General features: G+C 36.1%; 1 protein-coding gene and 1 long non-coding RNA gene across 16 annotated transcripts in view; both read left to right on the plus strand.

Moving 5' to 3' along the window:
• Positions 1–18,968, plus strand: part of LOC105211651 (phosphatase and actin regulator 4B) — a 216,855-nt gene that overhangs the window by 178,126 nt on the left and 19,761 nt on the right. For 13 of the 15 annotated variants that reach the window (XM_054229497.1, XM_054229489.1, XM_054229491.1 and 10 more), the window contains 2 exons: positions 15,981–16,271; positions 17,595–17,876. In XM_054229497.1, the coding sequence (XP_054085472.1) occupies positions 15,981–16,271; positions 17,595–17,876 (573 nt within the window). The remainder of the gene's footprint in view (positions 1–15,980; positions 16,272–17,594; positions 17,877–18,968) is intronic. The other 2 variants (XM_054229499.1, XM_054229500.1) reach the window with 2 other exon arrangements.
• On the plus strand, positions 11,237–15,028 carry LOC128921549 (uncharacterized). Its single transcript, XR_008470987.1, has 2 exons — positions 11,237–12,336; positions 12,368–15,028. It is a non-coding gene; the product is annotated as an uncharacterized LOC128921549 (long non-coding RNA).

The following is an 18,968-nucleotide window of genomic DNA, read 5'->3' on the forward strand; positions in this document are numbered from 1 at the left end:
GGGTGTTGCGCGCTAGCAATCAGCAGCTCACTAGAGACGAGCGTAGCTCTGCCTAAACTGTCTCACATTTGTATGTTTATGCATGTCATTCTGTTGAAATTTAAATTATTTGGGTCCAAAGCGCAAAACAATGTCATGTCATTGGGACCATAACACTTTGACCCCCACCCACCCCCACGGCGAGGCTTCTGAAACGGTCGAAGGGGCAGGAATCGAATGACATTTATGACATGACTATGAAGTTCACTGGCGTGCACACAGACCCACCCACCGATAGTTGCCAGTTTATCTAAGAATACAATGAACGCCCTTTTCTGCATATATGTACTCCTGACACAGGCCCCCACGCACCACGCACACCATGAGAGTACATGTGAATCCTCGCTTTGTATGTGGACGTGCGTAGTCATTTGTTGATTAGGTCACAGCATCGTCAACGTCATTTTATGTTGTAAATAAAAATAGAGAGAAAGTTTGCGAATGCCCATGCACAGCGTTGCCTACATTTAGGCGCATAACCCGCCCTGCATGGAGGCGTGTGTGTGTGTGTATGCACTTGCCCTTTTCGCTTTTCACTGTACATAAAAGGACACTTCCACTTTGTTGCTGCTACATATAAATCCCATTTGGACTTGTTGGTCCGCTTGTCGCTGCTCCCTAGCCTTTGAATCGCCTGCGCCTCGCTGCGACTTTCGCTGTATATTTAAACAGCACAAGAGGCCTCACACACACACACACACACTCAACTGTATGTGTGTTTATTCATTTGAGGCAATGCCAACGCACTTACCCTCTTAAATGTCAAATAAATGCCTTTTCATCTGATGACTCGTCATGTGTGTGTGTGTGTGTATGTGGATTTTATGTGTTTTTTCTTAGCTTTTGACTTTTTATTGTCTCAGTGTTTGTTTATCATTTGCTTTTTACTATTTTTTCCTTTTATTTTGTGTTTTTTTCTGTTCTTCCTTCTTTGTTTCTAAAGACACTTTTTCGCTAGTAATCTTCTATATTATTTTTCACTTGCCATGCCATTCGGGCTTTCATTTCACTAACTGACAGGCACTTTAATATCAGCCTACGCCAAATATTATTTTTTTTTTTGCTTTGAAATAAGCAACTGTGGAAGTGTAAAAGTACAATAAAGCTTAGCATTTAAGTATTTACCGAATTAATGTCTTGAATTTATTCTAATCAAAACTTTTTTTCCCTTACTTGCAGGTATGTGATTATGATGACTTACGAATTATTTCCATAATTGTGGTAAAAAGTATAAGTAAAGAAATAGTTTACTGTAAGTAAAGGCAGATTATATATAAAATAAGATTTTTAAAAAATATTAAATGGGTTCGTATGTGTTTGTAGATATTATATTATATATAAAGTTCGAGTCAGGCTATGTATGTTCATCTAGAAATACGTGCTTTTAAAAATTTAAAATAGGAAATTTTTAAATCCATAAATTTTGGCATTCATTAGAGTTCTGTTAGGTTTAAATGTTCAAATTCTCTGTAGCTTTGTGAAAAAATTATCAGTGCAGTTTAAAAACCCTTGATTATGCTCCGATTTTACTGTCGTGTGTCAACATTGATATTTAGATATTCATTTTATATAATATGCACACAAATTGCTAAAAAAAAGAGCATCAAAATTGGTGATCAAAATTTTTAGAAATATTTTCTTGGCACTAAACATGTTGCTAATCCCTCGTTGACGCTGATATTACGTCAATTAACTCTTTTCGAAATATTACTGTCATATTTATTAATATGTTTTTGAAAGAATTTTTTATTTTTGTTAATATTTTTAAACAAATATTCAACAAAAACCAGAAATAACATTTTTTGGTTATATTTAAATGTATTGGCATTTTATTAGAGCAACAGCAGAAGAACATTTTATACATTTCCCGTACTAGTTCACGTCTTTGCCTTAAACGAATGACTTTGCTATTATTCCGTTCTGATCGTGTTTTTGCCAGCGGGTTGCACGCATTCGCAATTACGCAGTTCTTCTCGCCAGCCCATGAAGGCTAATTATTGTATAATTAATTACATCAGTATGCGTCGCTGAATGCTTCACATCACAGCTGTGGCACTACTGTCAGCACTGAGGTCTCCCAAAAACAAGATCATGAGTAGTGGCAGCACACACATACACATACATACATGTACAATATAATTTCACTAATCATCAATGAATGAATATTTTAGTGGCGTAATTCAGAATGAAATCCGCTCGGTGTGCCCGGAGACATGCGTGGGTTTGATGCCCGGCTACCGTTGGGGCTTGCGTGTATTTTTGGCAAAATATTTTGTATTTTATTAAATTCTAAAATTGGCTAGGAAACTCATCGATCATAGCACAAATTCCAACAAAAAGGTGAATAAATAGTGTAAGTGGAATATAAGCAATCAACGAATGCTGAAAATAGTCCGAAAAAAGATTTTTTTAACTATATCGGAAAGACTTCTCAAAATTTAAAAACATTGGGAGTTCTTTTAAAAGTGTTTTGTTACAAATATTAGGTCTATAACTTTGCTTCCGCCGTTTTTTGTAGAAAAACGGTTACAAATGTCGATGAGCCTCAGCCGCACTTTTCTTCGAATTAAAAAATAAAATCAAAATTTCCCGCAAATGTCGAGAATTCGGCTCAAAAAGTAACATTTTCAGTTAAGAATAAGTTCGGGATGCAAACAGATCTCTACAAATATTTTGTTGAGTTAATGTTGACACGAATGTCCAAAATCGATATAAAACGATTTAATCGATTTAATCGACCAGTGCTTGAGCCCAGCGACATCTATTGGAAAACGGCGGATGCAAAGTTGTAGACCATATAACTCAACATAAAATATGAAACAATAGCAACAGAAAAAACCTGAAATAGAAAAGAATTCTGACTTGTATAATCAACTTAACCTTATTAAATTTAACTACTTTCAGGAATTATTACACATTTTAGATTTACTTATAGTTAATTGGCGTATAAACAGCCCACTTTCTTGGAACACAGAATATAATTAAAATTGTCCAAGAGCTCTTACAAATTGGTTTTGTGAAATTACACCCAAATGGCGTTGTAAAATCTTTGGAAAATCCTGAATGGGATTGTTAATTGAAATTAAATCGCTGAAATAAACAAAAACTAAGCAATTAGAAATATTTTGTAATGCGCAATGCTGAAATTATACAAGTTCACAAGCCGCCCACACGCTCCCCGCACAACCGTAAAATCTGAAAATAATTTGAAGCAATTTAAAAATACTCCCACCGCTACGTACCTGTAAAGCGTTACGCCGAGTATGCCGCATTCCAAAATAGAAATGTTTACATTTGTTTATTTACTCGTCTGCTGCGCAAAAATACAAAAATCGGAGCAAAAAATTAATAATAAACAAAGCGCTGCACGAAAGTGTGATGTGTCTGCGATGGTTTTTCAATTAGACACAACGCCGCGGTGAATGCGTAGTGCTTGAGCAGGTCCAGAGCGTGCCAGGCACAACGTCAGGGAAATTTCCTCCGGCAGCTACCTGCGAGCATCTACAACATTTGCAACAATGCGGGCGCGAAGCATAGTTAATTGCTTTTTGATGGCACATTTCGAGCAGCGAACTCTCCACCGCTGTACCGCGTTGGCGCTTGGCGCTTCGTGTTTTGCATTCCAGAGATGCCATCTCCACACATAGCGGTCCATTGCGTTATGTTTTGTGCGCGTCTTCATTTTTTATGCGTTTCCAATTTTTATTGAGTTCGGTAGTTTACTCGTTTGTCTATGGGCAATCGTGACCAGGCGTAGTCGAAAGGGGAAAATCGTTGTGGGCGTTGATGATGGCTGCGTTCGTTTGTTTAGTTTCAATGCCTGTACTATTTTTAGTTGAGGCATCTGCGGCATGCCGATACACCACAGGCTCATTAAGTGTTCGCTGAGCGCTTTTTATGGTTAAATTTAGTTTTTCCGTGCTAATTGTTTAGCACTTAACGTCTTCAATAGTTCATTATCAATTTTGGGCAGCAATTAGTGTTTACGTATGTTAAATACTTGATTGCCTGTGGAATCTAGATTAAGTTGGAGAGCGAGCATAAATTGGTGAATTTGGCTGATTGAGTAACATTTTATAGCGAACAATTAAGAAATTTATTGCAGGCAATATTATATAAATAAAATGCAGATAGGTTGGTATTGATAAGAGCGAAATAGTAATTAAGGTTGGTCATACCAAAAATTCCAAATTTTTCCATAACTTTAAATACGTGTTCCATCAAAAACCACTAAATTTATTTATAAGTGACCTTAATTACTAGAAGGAATAGTAATCAAAGGTTTTTTCAAGGCTTTTGACGTCTCAGTTTTCTAAAAAAGGAAAGGCATCGCGAATACTAGATCAACACTCAGGTTCTTAAAAAAATGTCAGGCAGAATCATAAATACAATCCACCGATTATTTATCTGCTTTTTATCTCCCTCAAAACCGATTTTGTTCCATAAACTACCAAATTATATCATAAATAGATACTTCGGTTGCAGCACCACCTAGCGGTAGCTTTTAATTCGACTTCAAATTCATCATTTCTTAACTGGTTGCAACTTAACTGAAATTATTTACTTACAGCAAAAAAAAATAGACCTTTTAACTAAATGTGAAGCCCATTCCAACGGACGTTATAATAGTAATGAAGTCAAAATTATAAAATTTAGAAATGCACACGCCTTAGCGCAATAATAACGAAAAAAATTAAATTTTTTTAGTAAATATATTATCGCCACATATGGTAAATCCTTTATGCTCACATAAAGCTTGCCTTGGTCAGCAGATGCTGTAAAATTCTTTCGCATTAGAACGGTATGTGTTGAAATATTAACGATTTTGGCGATGCATTTAATTAGATTTCAATTTATGTGAAATTATGGTTGCCAAATGTAATTGCCGTAATGCAGAAATAATTGCCTTCGCTGCCGAAAGGTATTAGCATTTCATGTATTAGCCGCCATATTTTGGCGCTTCATGCCAGGCACACATGCCACACCTGCCACACACGCGCAGTTGTATGTACATCGGAGGTGCCGTTATTCGCTTACATAACCGCGCGATTTGTCGTCAATATGCGTTACACAAGGCGATTAAGTGCGACAAATCCGCTCAAATTACATTTCTAACGGACATTTTCAATTTATGCGCATCACACGCAGCACAGTTTCCAATTACCAATTTTTGGGCTGTAAAACTCCTCATTTAACTATGTATGAGCACGCATGCGGCAGACGCTTGTGAAATTTTATGCCGCCGCCGCCGCCGCCATTAATGCCTGTAATCCAATTTCAACGACACCAGTTACAAGCCAATTGAAGCCGTTCGCGTTGAATTTCATCCGTTTAATTGAAATTTCACCAAAAATAGTAGCGTAGTTGTTGTTGCGGTCCCTGGGGCAATGTGTGGTCAGCAGTCATGCCTGCCATGTAATGCAATTCAGCAGTGTGGCAGTGAGAGGCGCATATTTGCTTTAGAACAGCAAGTGGTGAATACGGGACGGGAGATACGGGAATACGGGTGGATAATTCTATTTTGAATTTGAAACATTTATTTTTAATAAAAATATTTTCGTCTCATAATTTTCTCTTTCACATTTCAACAAGTTCTTGTCACCAGTGTGCCCCCAAATGTGCCTATAATTTACAAATTTCGAAAATTTTGAAATTTCGAATAAAATAGCTGAGGTTCTCCCTATACTATGAGCTGGCCCGCCTGCTTTGGCACATGTGTCCCACATGGGTGTGTGTGCGTGATATTCTGCACGTTGAACTTGCAGCAACACTTGTGGCGCATTCCTCAGGCGAATCGTTGCAGCATCGTTTTGTCACTTTAATTAACGGTATGCCAATTTTATAAAGAATTTTCTGCCCTCTTCGGATACGCTCAAGATTTCTTTGTTTGTCAACCGTTTGGTATGAAACATATGCAAAGGCATTCTATATATTTATGTGTATGTCTGAGTGTGTGTGTGCTTTCTCATAAATATTTTGGCAAAATGTCGCACATTAATTGAAATACATTTAATGGCAGCGCGGATTAGGAATTTTTATTACGTAAAGTGTAATAAAATCAAATAAAACGCAAACTCATCCACATATATGTATAAAGACATCAACAAATAAATGTCATACATACTTATATACATATGTACAGATGTATGTATATGCTATTTGTGGCTACAAATAAAAATAACATTTTGTTTATTTGGGTTTTGGGTCAAGCAATCGAAGCGGAAAATGTGTATCAGCATAGTTTTCAATATTATAATAGTATAAGTATATTATTAGGGCTGTCCTTTATTTATAAATATTTTTTTTATTTGTAAAAAATTTATTTGAGACTCACTAATTCGGACATCAAGGTTGCTTTGACCCTTAATAAATTAATAGATATTTTCAAAATCTCCAAATTCTTTATCGTCAAAAATATTAAGTCGACCTAGAGATGCTGGAAACAATAATATTTTATTTCTTAAATAGCTAGATCGTTGTTTAAAAATGCCACCTTAACATAACGTATATATATTTAGCATACGCGTGAATTTATAAAAATACGCAATCGAGAAATTTCGAGATTTCTCCCAACCACACATACATATATACAGTTGGTTATAAGCATGATACATACTCGTGATTCTTTGTGAATTAAAAATTTCTCAGATTTGTTTTGCATAACATAAATGTGAGAATATGTTTTCCAAAAAATAACCAGATTATTACTCACACATCAGTTCAAAATATATTTTCGGTCCAAAAATTTTAGGAAATGGAGTTTATAGTACGATTAATCTAATATTTGTAGACATAAGTACATATATATCTGAGGTGATCTTAGATCTCGCTATATCTGAAATAGAAGTTCTTTTTGGCAGTCGTTGGCTTCAATAAAAATTAATCGCGAGGCTATTGATTAAATTTTTGTACTTCAAAAAATAAATAATAATAATTTTATAATAAAATCGCAATTAATGTAGTTTTCCAGTTTCTAGTAGCTAATTTAAGTTTTTATTGTGTGATGCAACAACATCATTTCTAGAACTATGATTTTTAACCATTCAGCGTGTCTATCCATTTCCTTTGCATTGCTGTGCATTCCGCAGCAAAGACCGAAATTTTCTCTAAAACCGTTTAATATCCGCCTTCTATGTATGTATGCATATGAAATTACGGTAAAATTTGACGTCACTAATGCCACATATTATGCATGTAATGAGTTAACGTTTCAGTTTTTACGCATAATTCAATTTTACAACTAATTAACGGCACGCAAATGCCGTTCTAAACGCCCAGGAGTGTGTATGCCTGAGTAACGGTGCTTTGAATTAATTGCGTAAGCAACGTAAAATTTACCGGTTAATTAATTATTTAAATGAATTGACAGTAATATCGGCTAATTATAACGCCCCCACCCCTTTCAGCGCCAACGAGTTTATGCAGGCGTGAGTGCGTGCGTGTGCCTGCGTGTTTTCAGTTAATTTTAATGAAATCTGATAAACAAATCGAAAATAATTTATAACATAATTTATTACATAACGCCCACAAGTGCTATAATTTTATGGCGTTTTAAAAATAAAAATAATCGCCACTGCGCTTTCTCTCTGTGTGTGTGTGGGTACGTGCGTTCATACTAATAAAATTAAAATCGCTGCAATTTAAAATTGTAATTAATGTAATTTCTGCCGCACAAGGAAATCGCTACGAAGCTCATTTCTCATGCAGTACCCCCGCTACAAGCGACGCCCTTGCGCTGCAAGCGAAATGAATTGATTGAGGCGAGCTTTGTGTTGTTGTTGTTGTTGTTGTAATAAAGTGCTACTCATTTCGCTACGGCATGCATGGCGTATGAGTGACATTTGTAAGCACCGCATTTATTAAATGTAACAACGTGGCAGCATTAAGAGCACTTCGCCTTCAAGTGTGGAAATTAATTTCGAAAAAAAAGCAACGCAGAAGAATTGTGAAGACGGCAGAAAAGGTTATTTGCCGCATAATTTATTTTCATAATCGTTTAATGGTGCATTAATTATGCCTCCTTTGATGGCTCGTATACTTGTGAATTGAACACATGTATGCGTGTGTGTACGTGAACACTTGTGCCTGTTCTTGGCTTTGTAATGTAACGGAATAATTTTACCTCTTTCTTTGGGTGTGATTGACTCAAATAAGAACCTCACAATCAACTTTCGATTTGTTCGAACAAACCAGTTGTGGATATATTATTGATTTCTTGTAAATTATCTAGGAAATTTTGATAATTGAAAAATTTCAAATATTTTATTTTTATGCTTGTTTATATTGTATCTGATACAAAATGTATAAAAGTCATTATTTTTCGAACAATAAATCTATCTGATTATAACTCACTATAAATTTTCCATTGAAATCACACATCTGTAACGGTAAATTAATGAAATCACTAATTTGTGAACACTTTTTGCCCACAAAACACAAAAACACACACATACATTGTGCACGCCGCCCACCCTCTTCTTCCGGCTGCTGCAACTCAATTAAACATTTGCACTGTTTGTTTACATTTTGCGGTCGTGAAAACTTTACGGCCAATGTCCATGTGTTTATTTATGTATTTAAATGTGTTGCAACAAAGTTAAAAATTAATTAAACGCAGACAATTTGCTGCTCAGCAACACTTCACACAGTTGCATGCAACCACAAGCCGAAACACCCAAACCCACCAAGTTTACCAGTAACTTTCTAGTGCCCTGTAGGAATTGATACCACGTGAGCACTGGACGTGATTTGGGTGAGTGTAGAATCAGTATTTGTTTTTTTGCAAGAGCTGTCAACAGCATTTCATCCAGTGCCAACAAGTTACAAATTCTCTGGTGTATCCAGTTGAAAGTATGTATAACTCCCTTTCCAGTGTATTTAGTATTCAGTTTCCACTTTTAGTAGCACATGAGTTTTCCAGCTGGCTCTGTGCTCCCACACACGCTCGCTGCTATTGTACTACCCTTTGTGCTGCTAATTATATTGCACAATCATCTGTCAGCATGACGCTAACTGGCTGAGCGTTAACGAGATTCTGCACTTTTCAGCAGAAAAAGTCAACTAATGTCAACAGACGGACATGTATGTATATATATATGTATGTATATATGTAAATTAAACAAACGCGCTTTGTGCAATAAAATACTTAAAAATAGTAATTCGTTGAATTTAATATGAATTTTGAGAGAGTTGCAGTATAGGAGCTCTTCTTTCTATTATAGCAAAATTTGATATAAGTAAATTTTTAAATAAGCCGTCATTATCCTCAAGTAGAAACATAGAGCATCGGATGATATAGTTTATTTTAAACATCAAAAATTACTTATCAACTTGTCAAGTGCTTTGTAAGCACGGGCGCCGAAAAGTATGCCTAATTATCACGTCACAACAACCTCATTATCACGTCACAACATTGTTGCAGCAACGCGTTTTCTCCACGCTTAACTTAACTTCAGTAATTGTTACAACTTGTACACCGAAAAACCTCATTGTCATTATCATTGAAAATAATACCACGAGCTCTAGCTCTACTAACGGCAACATATACACACACATACGTGTATGTATGCAGAGGCGTTGCACAAATGATTGCCTGCATTTAATTAGTGTTTCGTTTAGCTATCATTTGATTTCAGTTTATATTTGAGTTTGATTTGTTGTTATTGCTTAAGTTTTGTTGAGCTGTTGATTTATTGCTGTTTGTCTGCGTAAATAATTGCATTGACAGCATTTTGATTTTAGTTTCGCTGGCATAGTTTTGGGCAATTGATGTTCAAGGAGAGGAAGTAAGTCAGATTGTGCGCGCGAAGTTTTGCATTCAATTAGTTGGAAATAAACTAACTTTAAAGAGCGCTGTATGATCTGTAAACAAAAATAAAGCCTTTTGTCAAGTGTTAGGGTATAGAGCTTGACAGTAATTTGCCTAATTACACATATCAGTTTTGAGGGTGAATATATTATGTAACCGCATTGAATATTTTGAATGAATTTGTATTAAATATCCGAAATATATAAAATATATTAAATATCCGAAAATTGTGGATCCTAGAAGGTTAAGGGCTACTCCACGTCTAAAAGTAGCTATGATTTCATGTGCACTATTACTTTATAATATTTTTTATAAGATAATGAAAAATAATTGAATATTCTTGCCCAAAGCCATAGCAAGATTCTAATTAACCATCGCTTTGAGCTTTTCGAGCTAAGCAACTGATGTGCCTTCGATACTGGCATACACATGAACGTCCTCTGCCTTTGCCTCCTCTCCATCCCCAGCTGTGCAACTGCTACTTGCATATGTCACTGCCAGCGAATGCCTGGTTGGTGCAACATCAAAACACTCCCCACAACAGCACAGGTTGAAGCGGTGCGAATCCAATGCATTGCTAATTATCTCAGTGTAAACTTCCTGGGAAACACGTGTTGTTTGCATTCACAAAGTGAAAACTCGTAATTAATTTTTGCAACGCGCGATTATTATGATAATACAATGTGTTTGCGCGCACACATGCATGCTTTCGTTCGAATTCAGCAAAAGTTTATCGCTCTGCACCTCGGAGGCGCTTGGCAACCGCAGCGTCGCACAAAAGTAGACGCAAGGGCATGCCGTGAACTTGTCCGATTGCCGCACCGTTAGCTGTTGAGTATTTGTTTATTTTTACGCTGAATATTTAGCTGTTAACACACTTAGTGACTTTGGGCGTGTGTGACGTCACTCGCTCACGGGCATGAGACCCTTTTCAATTGTTTCCTTTAGTTCAGTGAGCTGTTGAGTATTTGTGTTTTTATCGCTTTGGCGTTTTAGTATTTAGTACATTCCTCCGATCCGAAAAAAAAAATTAATTTGGAAAAATGCCAAAGTAATCAACAAGGCGCTAAAGGCACAACAAAAGAATTTAAAATGTACAAAAAGTTTGCAATTCTATTAGGATGGTTAAAAACAAATGTTTGTGATCTTTTTAGATTCTTGCAACGGAAAAAAAGATGACAACAAATAATTATGAAGGAATTACAACAACAAAATTTCATATTTGCGATTTAAAGAAAAATTATTTTGGAAAAACATTTTTTATGGCAATTCTATTGGAAATCCCCTCTTAATTTGAATAATGAGCTATGACAATGGAATTATGTAATTTGGAGAGCGTGAGATCTTTTGTTTAATATCTTTCAATTATAGTTTTATTAATAAAAATAAATGAAAAATATTTTACTAAAAAGAAATTCTGGCAACTCTGCTTAAATATATGCTAAATTATTTTCAACACATGTGTACTTAAATTTAAATTATCTACTTTTCACAAATAAAAAATTTTATTCTCTTTCAAAAAAAAAACATGTGGCAACTACAGTACAAAATTTCTCTTTAAAACATTTTTTCTATAATAATTTACCACCAATCTAATGCGCACACAATGGTACAAACAGACACGCATAGAATTTCAGAATTTCAATATACTCGAACACATCATACTTATTGAAATTCTTTGGCGTCGGCTTGCGTATTTGCCGACCCCTCTATTCCCTTTCCACTTTCCGCTGTTTCTTCTTATTTACATATTCCCCCTGTTTATTTATCTTCGATTAGCGATAGTTTCTTTGTTTGTGAAATTAATTCACTTTGAAATATTTTCATGCACACAAAGGTGTGTCTGTGTGTGTGTCTGCAGGAAGGGAGCGCAGTGCGTATGAGGAATGTCGAATCTGTTTATTGAGTGTCTGGCATGGGCGAGTGAGCGCGCGGCTGTTCTCGCATTTATTTATCGCTTCTTCGTGTGTTCGCGATAGAAATGTAGGTGAGTGTGACATCAATTAACGTTTACGCAAATCGCCAGGGAAATGTGTGCTGACGTCGGCAGCTGTGCCGAAAATATGTGTTTATCTGCATGCCAGTGACTAAATTCCTATAACAAACGAAGCAGCCGATGTTTTCTATTTTATTTTAAATATTTCCTCACACACACACACACTTGTCTCCTTGTTTGGCTACAGAAGACAGGCTTCGTGACATTTTTTATGCGATGTGACATGCGTTGTGCCTTCTGCAATTATCCCAACCATTTCCTGCAACGGTGCGTTAGCTGATTACTTTTTACCGTTAGCTCCACATCTTGCGTTTCTTACGTAAGTCCATCTCGTGTTGGCTGGTTGGTGTACTTTGTGCTTTATTGCTCTTCTGACTCTTCTGCTTTGACATGTACCGTCCATTATCTGTCGAGCGATCTATCCATCTGCCGGCCGAAATTGACGAACGTCAAAGTAAATTGATGGCCGTTTTTATTAAACGAAAATCAAGTTGTGTCCAGTTGTGTTTGGAGTGTAGGCTAAGGCGTGCAAGCTTGTTTATTGCGGCAGTTTGCTGACAATCCGTCATTGGTTAGCGTTTTATTGCGCTTTTACGGCACATAAAGCCGCTTCGTTTGATTATACTAATTTTTTTCAATGCGAGCAAGTCATTTGCATTCCGCACGGTGTCATGGAAGTAAATCGTCTTCTGGGAGAGAATGACATTTGTTTAGTTTTCCTTATCTTTCAGTTGTTCTTTATTGTAGATTATGATAGCCTGACGATAAGATAAATATAAAGCCCCAACCCTTAGGCCAGTATTAATATGAGTAGATATTTGACAGATTATGTTCGTATTTTTTTTGTTTTTATTATTATTTCGAAGTGAAATTCGCATATACGTGTACATACATATGTACTTAAATAGGATTTTTTAGAAAGACATTTGACAGCTCTCCGAATCACTAAATTTATTTTTCCATGAGATAGACGAGGAAAATAAATCAATCATAACTTTCATATATTCAGTCGAATAAAATGGTTTGGCGAACATTTGCGACCAGTCCAAAAATATTTCTCTTGCGTTGAGTGGAAATATCTGCAAGGGAGCATCACTCAATTTAGAGAATTCAATGAAGAAATTCACAATTTTTTAATGTAAATGCCGGTGGTGTATTTGATAAATATAAAGTACACGAACATGCATGTAGAGTCCCAAAAAAAAAAACGAAAAAATTTCGGGGAAATACAATCAAATTTTTAGGCCTCTTTATATTATACCGCACTGTACTGTTTTGTTATTGTAATTGTATTGCACGGCTAAACAAACCGCAAAATTAATATTTTGTTGGCTGAATGAAAAGAAATCACTTTGGCAAACAAGCCGAACCGCGAACAATGCCAACCCAAGCCACAGCGCCTAAAAGTATGCAACACACACACACACAAGTGGGCGAATTTCAGTGGATCTCATTCAGACGACGCATTGCAGCAGATCCATCATTTTACTGGTGAATTTGCGAAAATGTTGGGATCACGCTGAAATTCCAGCGAAAGAGAGGAAATTCAACCGTCTGATGAAATGCCCATGGGCTACGAGTAGACGCTGCGACAAATGTAGACATACCATGGCTCCAGCATTTATTTGATTAAAAAGATATACATAAATATCTAGTAGAATTCATATGTTCAGGCTGTTGTGGGGCGGCTGTTATGCCTTCCGAAATGTAAGTTAAAATTCTGTCAGCTTACCACGTTGCTTGTAAGCGGCTTAAGCTAGCAGTCGCCTTGCGATTAAGTTCGCATTATAATTATGCCATTAAATTGGCTGTAAAATCAACAATTTTTTCTAAATTAATTTCTTATGCAATCAAAAGCAAATAAAACTGCGCCACGCTGCTAACTTGCCCTCGGTCGTGGGTGGAGGGTCGAGAGTTGAGAGAATAAAAGCGGAAAATTAGCATTTTTATGATTTTTTTTTTGCCTTCGCCGGCACTTGACGTGCTCGCTGGCGTATGAAACCGCTGGGACAGTTGACATGCGGACTTCCGAGAAGTCTGTCTTTGTGTTGACTTTCTACTTTCTTCTATTCTGTGTACACAAACGCACTCTTTCCATTTGCTTTCCAGTGAAGGCAGCAAGTGGCGTCAAGGAAAATGTCAAAATGTCTACCAAATGACGGCTGTGTCGAGTATTTCATATTAATTTTGCTCATTTTCTACATTAGCTCATACACACATACAATTTATGTGCAAATCACCTCTGCATCATGTGACCGCAAATTTTATTCAGAGATTTGAATTATTTCATCAAATTAATTAGCCGAAAAATGAAAATTCGAGAAAATTGTAAACAGAGAACCTTAGTATTTAGTATTTCAGGGCAAATTTGCTTTTATTTTAGGCATTTTCGGTTTCTTGTTAATTAAATTCTGCCAAAATTCGACTTAATTAGGCTTGACTAAATGGTTAATTGTGGTAAGTTAGTAAATTATTATTTCCATTTCAAGATTTTCGAGCATTTTAGTAAAATAGAATACAAATTTAGTAAATTTATCATAAAATAAATGCAAGAAATTTGGATAAATCACAAGTAAAATTTGCTGCTAATTGCTTCATAAGCTTCACAATGGAAAAAGTTGTTGAAAAATAGAGAAAAGTTTTTATTTTTTTTTTTGAGGTGAGTTAATGTTAAAAGCGAATACTATCTCTTTCTTATTACTGATGTGTCTTCAAAGGACTTCTCTTAATTCCACTTCATTGCTTGCTTTTTAGTTTTTCTTTTCCATTTGCTGCCAAGTGAAAGCCCTGCAGCCTGAGAATTCTCATAGTATGCAATTACCACAGTACAATGTGAGCGCTTCATTCTCTCTCTCTAAATTAGGTGGCGTAGTTTTAAGCTCATGCCGTGAGCTGAACGTGAGTTTGTGTGTGTCTGCATGATGCCGCAAGGCAATAAAGAAATTACTTTGTAGTGTGAATTAAATTGCGTGTTTATATTATATTTATGTATGTAACGGACATGCAAATGACACGTGTAACTAGCTCGTGAATTCATACATATATTCCTTCTTCCTCTGTAAAAGCTCATAGTTTGATTTTAAATTTCGAATATATATATATACAATAAAGTAATACACCACTCATGGCACAAAAACATTTCTTAACTTTTCTAATTTTGATTTCAATCATAGATTAATCCTTAACAGTTGACACTGATTTTATGAGAAACTGCTGCAAGTCTTATAAGCCTCAAGCAAAGTCCTTCCGAAAAATTCAACATTCCAAGACTCATTCTCAGTTTCACTTTGTCATTCACAATGAGTCACATAACTGTATTTCAATGCTATCATTTATATGCGTACATGTATGTTATAGCACAATTTCAGTGTAGAAATCACCATTCAACTCCTAGATCTCTGTATATATGTATATTGTATGTGTTTGTGTTAAGTGATTGATGTAGCACATTGTCATGACATTTATGGCATGCCATCGCACACAGCTAGTTAATAAAATTTCTCATGCGCTCTCGTGCTCCCTCTCACCGTTTAACCACAACATAATTTGAAAGTGATAAATGAAAAGTTATATGCTGGTCAGCTGTGGTCTCGTTGATAATCGCAATTACTGCTCAGTTCAGGGTTGCACACATTTATATCGAGTGGGAGTGGGAGGAGTGTTTGGTGAATAAGCGCAATTGCTCATGAAAATCAAAATGAGTTGCACAGCATAAAATAGAGTGTAAAAATGTGAAAAAAATCAAGTGAAGAGTACTTTGTAGTATATCGTACCTACTAATTAATCATAATGCAAAGTGAAATAATTTCTTTCGATTTTCAGTTAAAAACGAAGCCTTATTTCTCTCTTGTAAAGTTGAAGCTTCTTAGTTTATACAGTTCTAGATCTTGTCACTAAATTCAGTTCTATTTTTGTATTAAGCAAAAATGGTCGTAAAGAATTTATATATTCTTCTGGTTACCGATTCCGATACCAAAATTCCAATTTCATTTAATATTCAAAATTTTAGAAAATTTACTGTGCAGAAAATTGGATTTCGATTGGACAATTTAGTCAGAATAAAACATCCGCCACACTGCTTCGATTTCCATATTACTCACATCGTTTCTGACGCCGTACTTTCTCTTTCACCCACAGAAACCAGAAAAGACAAGACTGATGCACCGCACGCTGGTAATGGCATCCTATCGCCCAATACCGAACAGCCGTCAGGTCAGAGCTCATTGCTGCCCCCGCTCGGCGGTGGCAATGGCGGCGCGCAAGCGAACCACAGCGGAAATGGTGGCAACACCAGCGGCGGCAGCGGTCGTGATCACCATGACGGCGCTCCACACACACACAATTCCAAAATGGAACGTCCAAATACGCTCGGCACCAGCAACAACAAGGTGTCACGTCGCGTAAACATTTGTTATCATAATGAGCATTGTAAGTTGCCTCCGCCACACTTGTTTCGCATTTAAGCATTTTCGAACTTGCCACCAAATTGTAGCTGTATTTGTGCTCGCTGATTTTCAACCTCCTGAACCTCCTGCTAACTATTCGCCAAACTCACATGTGACCTCAACTTTATTGGCTTACTCTCATAGTATTCCACTCACAGTAATCAAATCACACACACACACACACTCACACACTCATACACTCCTCGCTCTGTAAATAATCCAAAGCTGTAGACTCTAACTAACAAGTAAAACGATTATGCTTGGCGGAGGATAAATCATTTTCGGTATGCCAAGCATTTCATTGCGCAATTCGCTGGCATAAACAAGTTGCGTAATGCTCAAGGAGAGAGTGAATGCTTTGTGCAGCAAGAATTTGTAGGTGGTTCTGACACAAGATGGGTTTTACTCAAGGCTCCACAAAGTGTTTACGGATTTAGTGAACACAAATGTTGCATGGAAGCAGGAAGATGAATGAGTCAATTAAAAATTGTAGTTAAATGGACAATCGGTGATAATTGTATGCTTTTACATTATCAGTTGTAATTATTATAGATTTATGACTCTATTTTAAATGGCTTAAGTCGATTTATGTTAAATGTAAGAAGTCGACTAAGTCTCACTAACTTATTAGATATTCCAAAGAAAGTTTTGCCTTAAACAATAATTTTGGATTGGAGAGATAAAACTACGTTAAATAACTGTAAAGTATATATCCAGATTTTTACTAAAAACCAAAATATGTATCTCCCATAGTTTAAGTCGACTTATGCTATTTAGACATATTACCACAGAATACACACTTGAATGCCTTGGAAATAAGAACAGTAGAGAAGTAAGACTAAACTAAAAGTTTTCGTAATATTTTTTTTAGGTCAGAGAAATTCTCAAATAAATAACGGAAAAAAGGAAAATAATGCAAGGGAAAATAAAAAACTGAAATATTTCCGGAATATTTTTTAAGAATTTTTTATATTTTAGTATATTATAGCCAAAGCGGAAAAGCATACGAAATGATGAACTGGCAGACTGCGAATATGCCAACCATGATTTTTTTAGTACAATTTAAATAAAAAATTATGACTTAGACTCTCAAATAACAATTTACCATATGTAGGCTGTAATAACTTGTACTTTATTATAACTCATATTATTTATAGCTATAAATATGCATACAAACTCGTATATATCCTTAAGCGAATTCACATTACCGCCTAAGTGTAACTGACTCTAGTATTTGTAGTGCACAATCACTCATTTCCCTGCGCTTTTTTATCATCAATTCTTTTTCCATTCTCTACGCTTTCAGATCCCGATGGTGGCGCTGCAGTGAACAATGTAATCGGCGGACCGCCCGGCAGCACACCGCCGCCATACACAGCCGATGGCAAAATGCCGAATACCCAGGGTGGCGGTGGCGGTGGCAATGTTATGCTCTCCGAGTTGCCCGAACCACCGATACCAGTGTCCGAGATTGGCCCAATCCCACCGCCGCCCATGTTCTCAACACCGAGTCCAACATTGATAGCTGGGCGCGCTCATGGGCCGGGTGCGATGAATGATCAAGGCTATCAGGATTATGATTATGATGGTAGGCATAACGGTTATAAATTGCACAATACACACGGCGAGTATGCAAATGTGTTCGTAAGCATTCGTTGCTGGTCGTCTAGTGTTAGTGACGAAGGCAAGGCAAGGCGTAGCGATAATTTCGATAAACGGTGCAATAAATCTCGCTGTTGTTGTTCTTATTGGATAACAGTAATCGTATTTACAATATATTTCATGGCAGCAATGACTCATGCTGCGGAAAGTCATCAGGCATGATAGAATAAACGCTTCATGGCTTCGATTGATTATGATTTGTTTAAGTTGAGAGCTGAGTGGAGTGTTTTTGTGAGAAAAAAAAATTGCTTTATTTTTTAAATTGAAGCCTTAAGAGTAAGATAAAAGAGCATTTAGTACATATATTTACATAAGTATAGATTTTCAATATGAAGGCTTTTTTTAGATTTTATTCCTCAAGTTGAGGTTAAGTTGTAATGTAAAATCGAGAATGTTTTCTCTACATGATTTTCGATTTTTTGTAAGATTTTGTAATTATTATTTAATATATATATTTTTTTTTAATTATTTAGCATAAGTGAAATTGCAATAATTTTAAAATTAATTTAATCATTTGTCCACACCTCATTTAATGTATCATTTTGCGTGTAACTCCCGTTAAATATGTTTTACCGTTATATGTATGAGTTTATATACTAACTGCATTTATTTATTCAGTACTTAGTATTTGCGCCCATGTGCCATTATGTACGACTGCTGTACGACGGCATTGTTTCATTATCCTGTTGTCACCATTTTACGAGTGTTGTTAAGACGGTTTTATTGCGTAATACGATATTAACTCAATGCTCGCGTAAACCTTTTACCGTTAAAGTGTTAATGATGGCTTTGAGTTGTTGTTGCCTCCTTATGAAGAACTCTTGTAAGCGCCTAGCATTCACATCAACGAACAGCGACATTAAGCAGCTGTTCGCGTTTACGAGGGTGACATTTTCGGGTGTAAAATTTGGAGTAACCGTGTCGGAAGTAGGCTTTGCTAAAAGTTTTAATTTACAAATTTTTATTTTCTTCATTTATTTTTAATGCTCGTGAGTAGATTTGTTGTTGTGAGTTTTCG

Source organism: Zeugodacus cucurbitae, chromosome 4 (assembly GCF_028554725.1).
Source record: "Zeugodacus cucurbitae isolate PBARC_wt_2022May chromosome 4, idZeuCucr1.2, whole genome shotgun sequence".
Classification (NCBI taxonomy): domain Eukaryota; kingdom Metazoa; phylum Arthropoda; class Insecta; order Diptera; family Tephritidae; genus Zeugodacus; species Zeugodacus cucurbitae.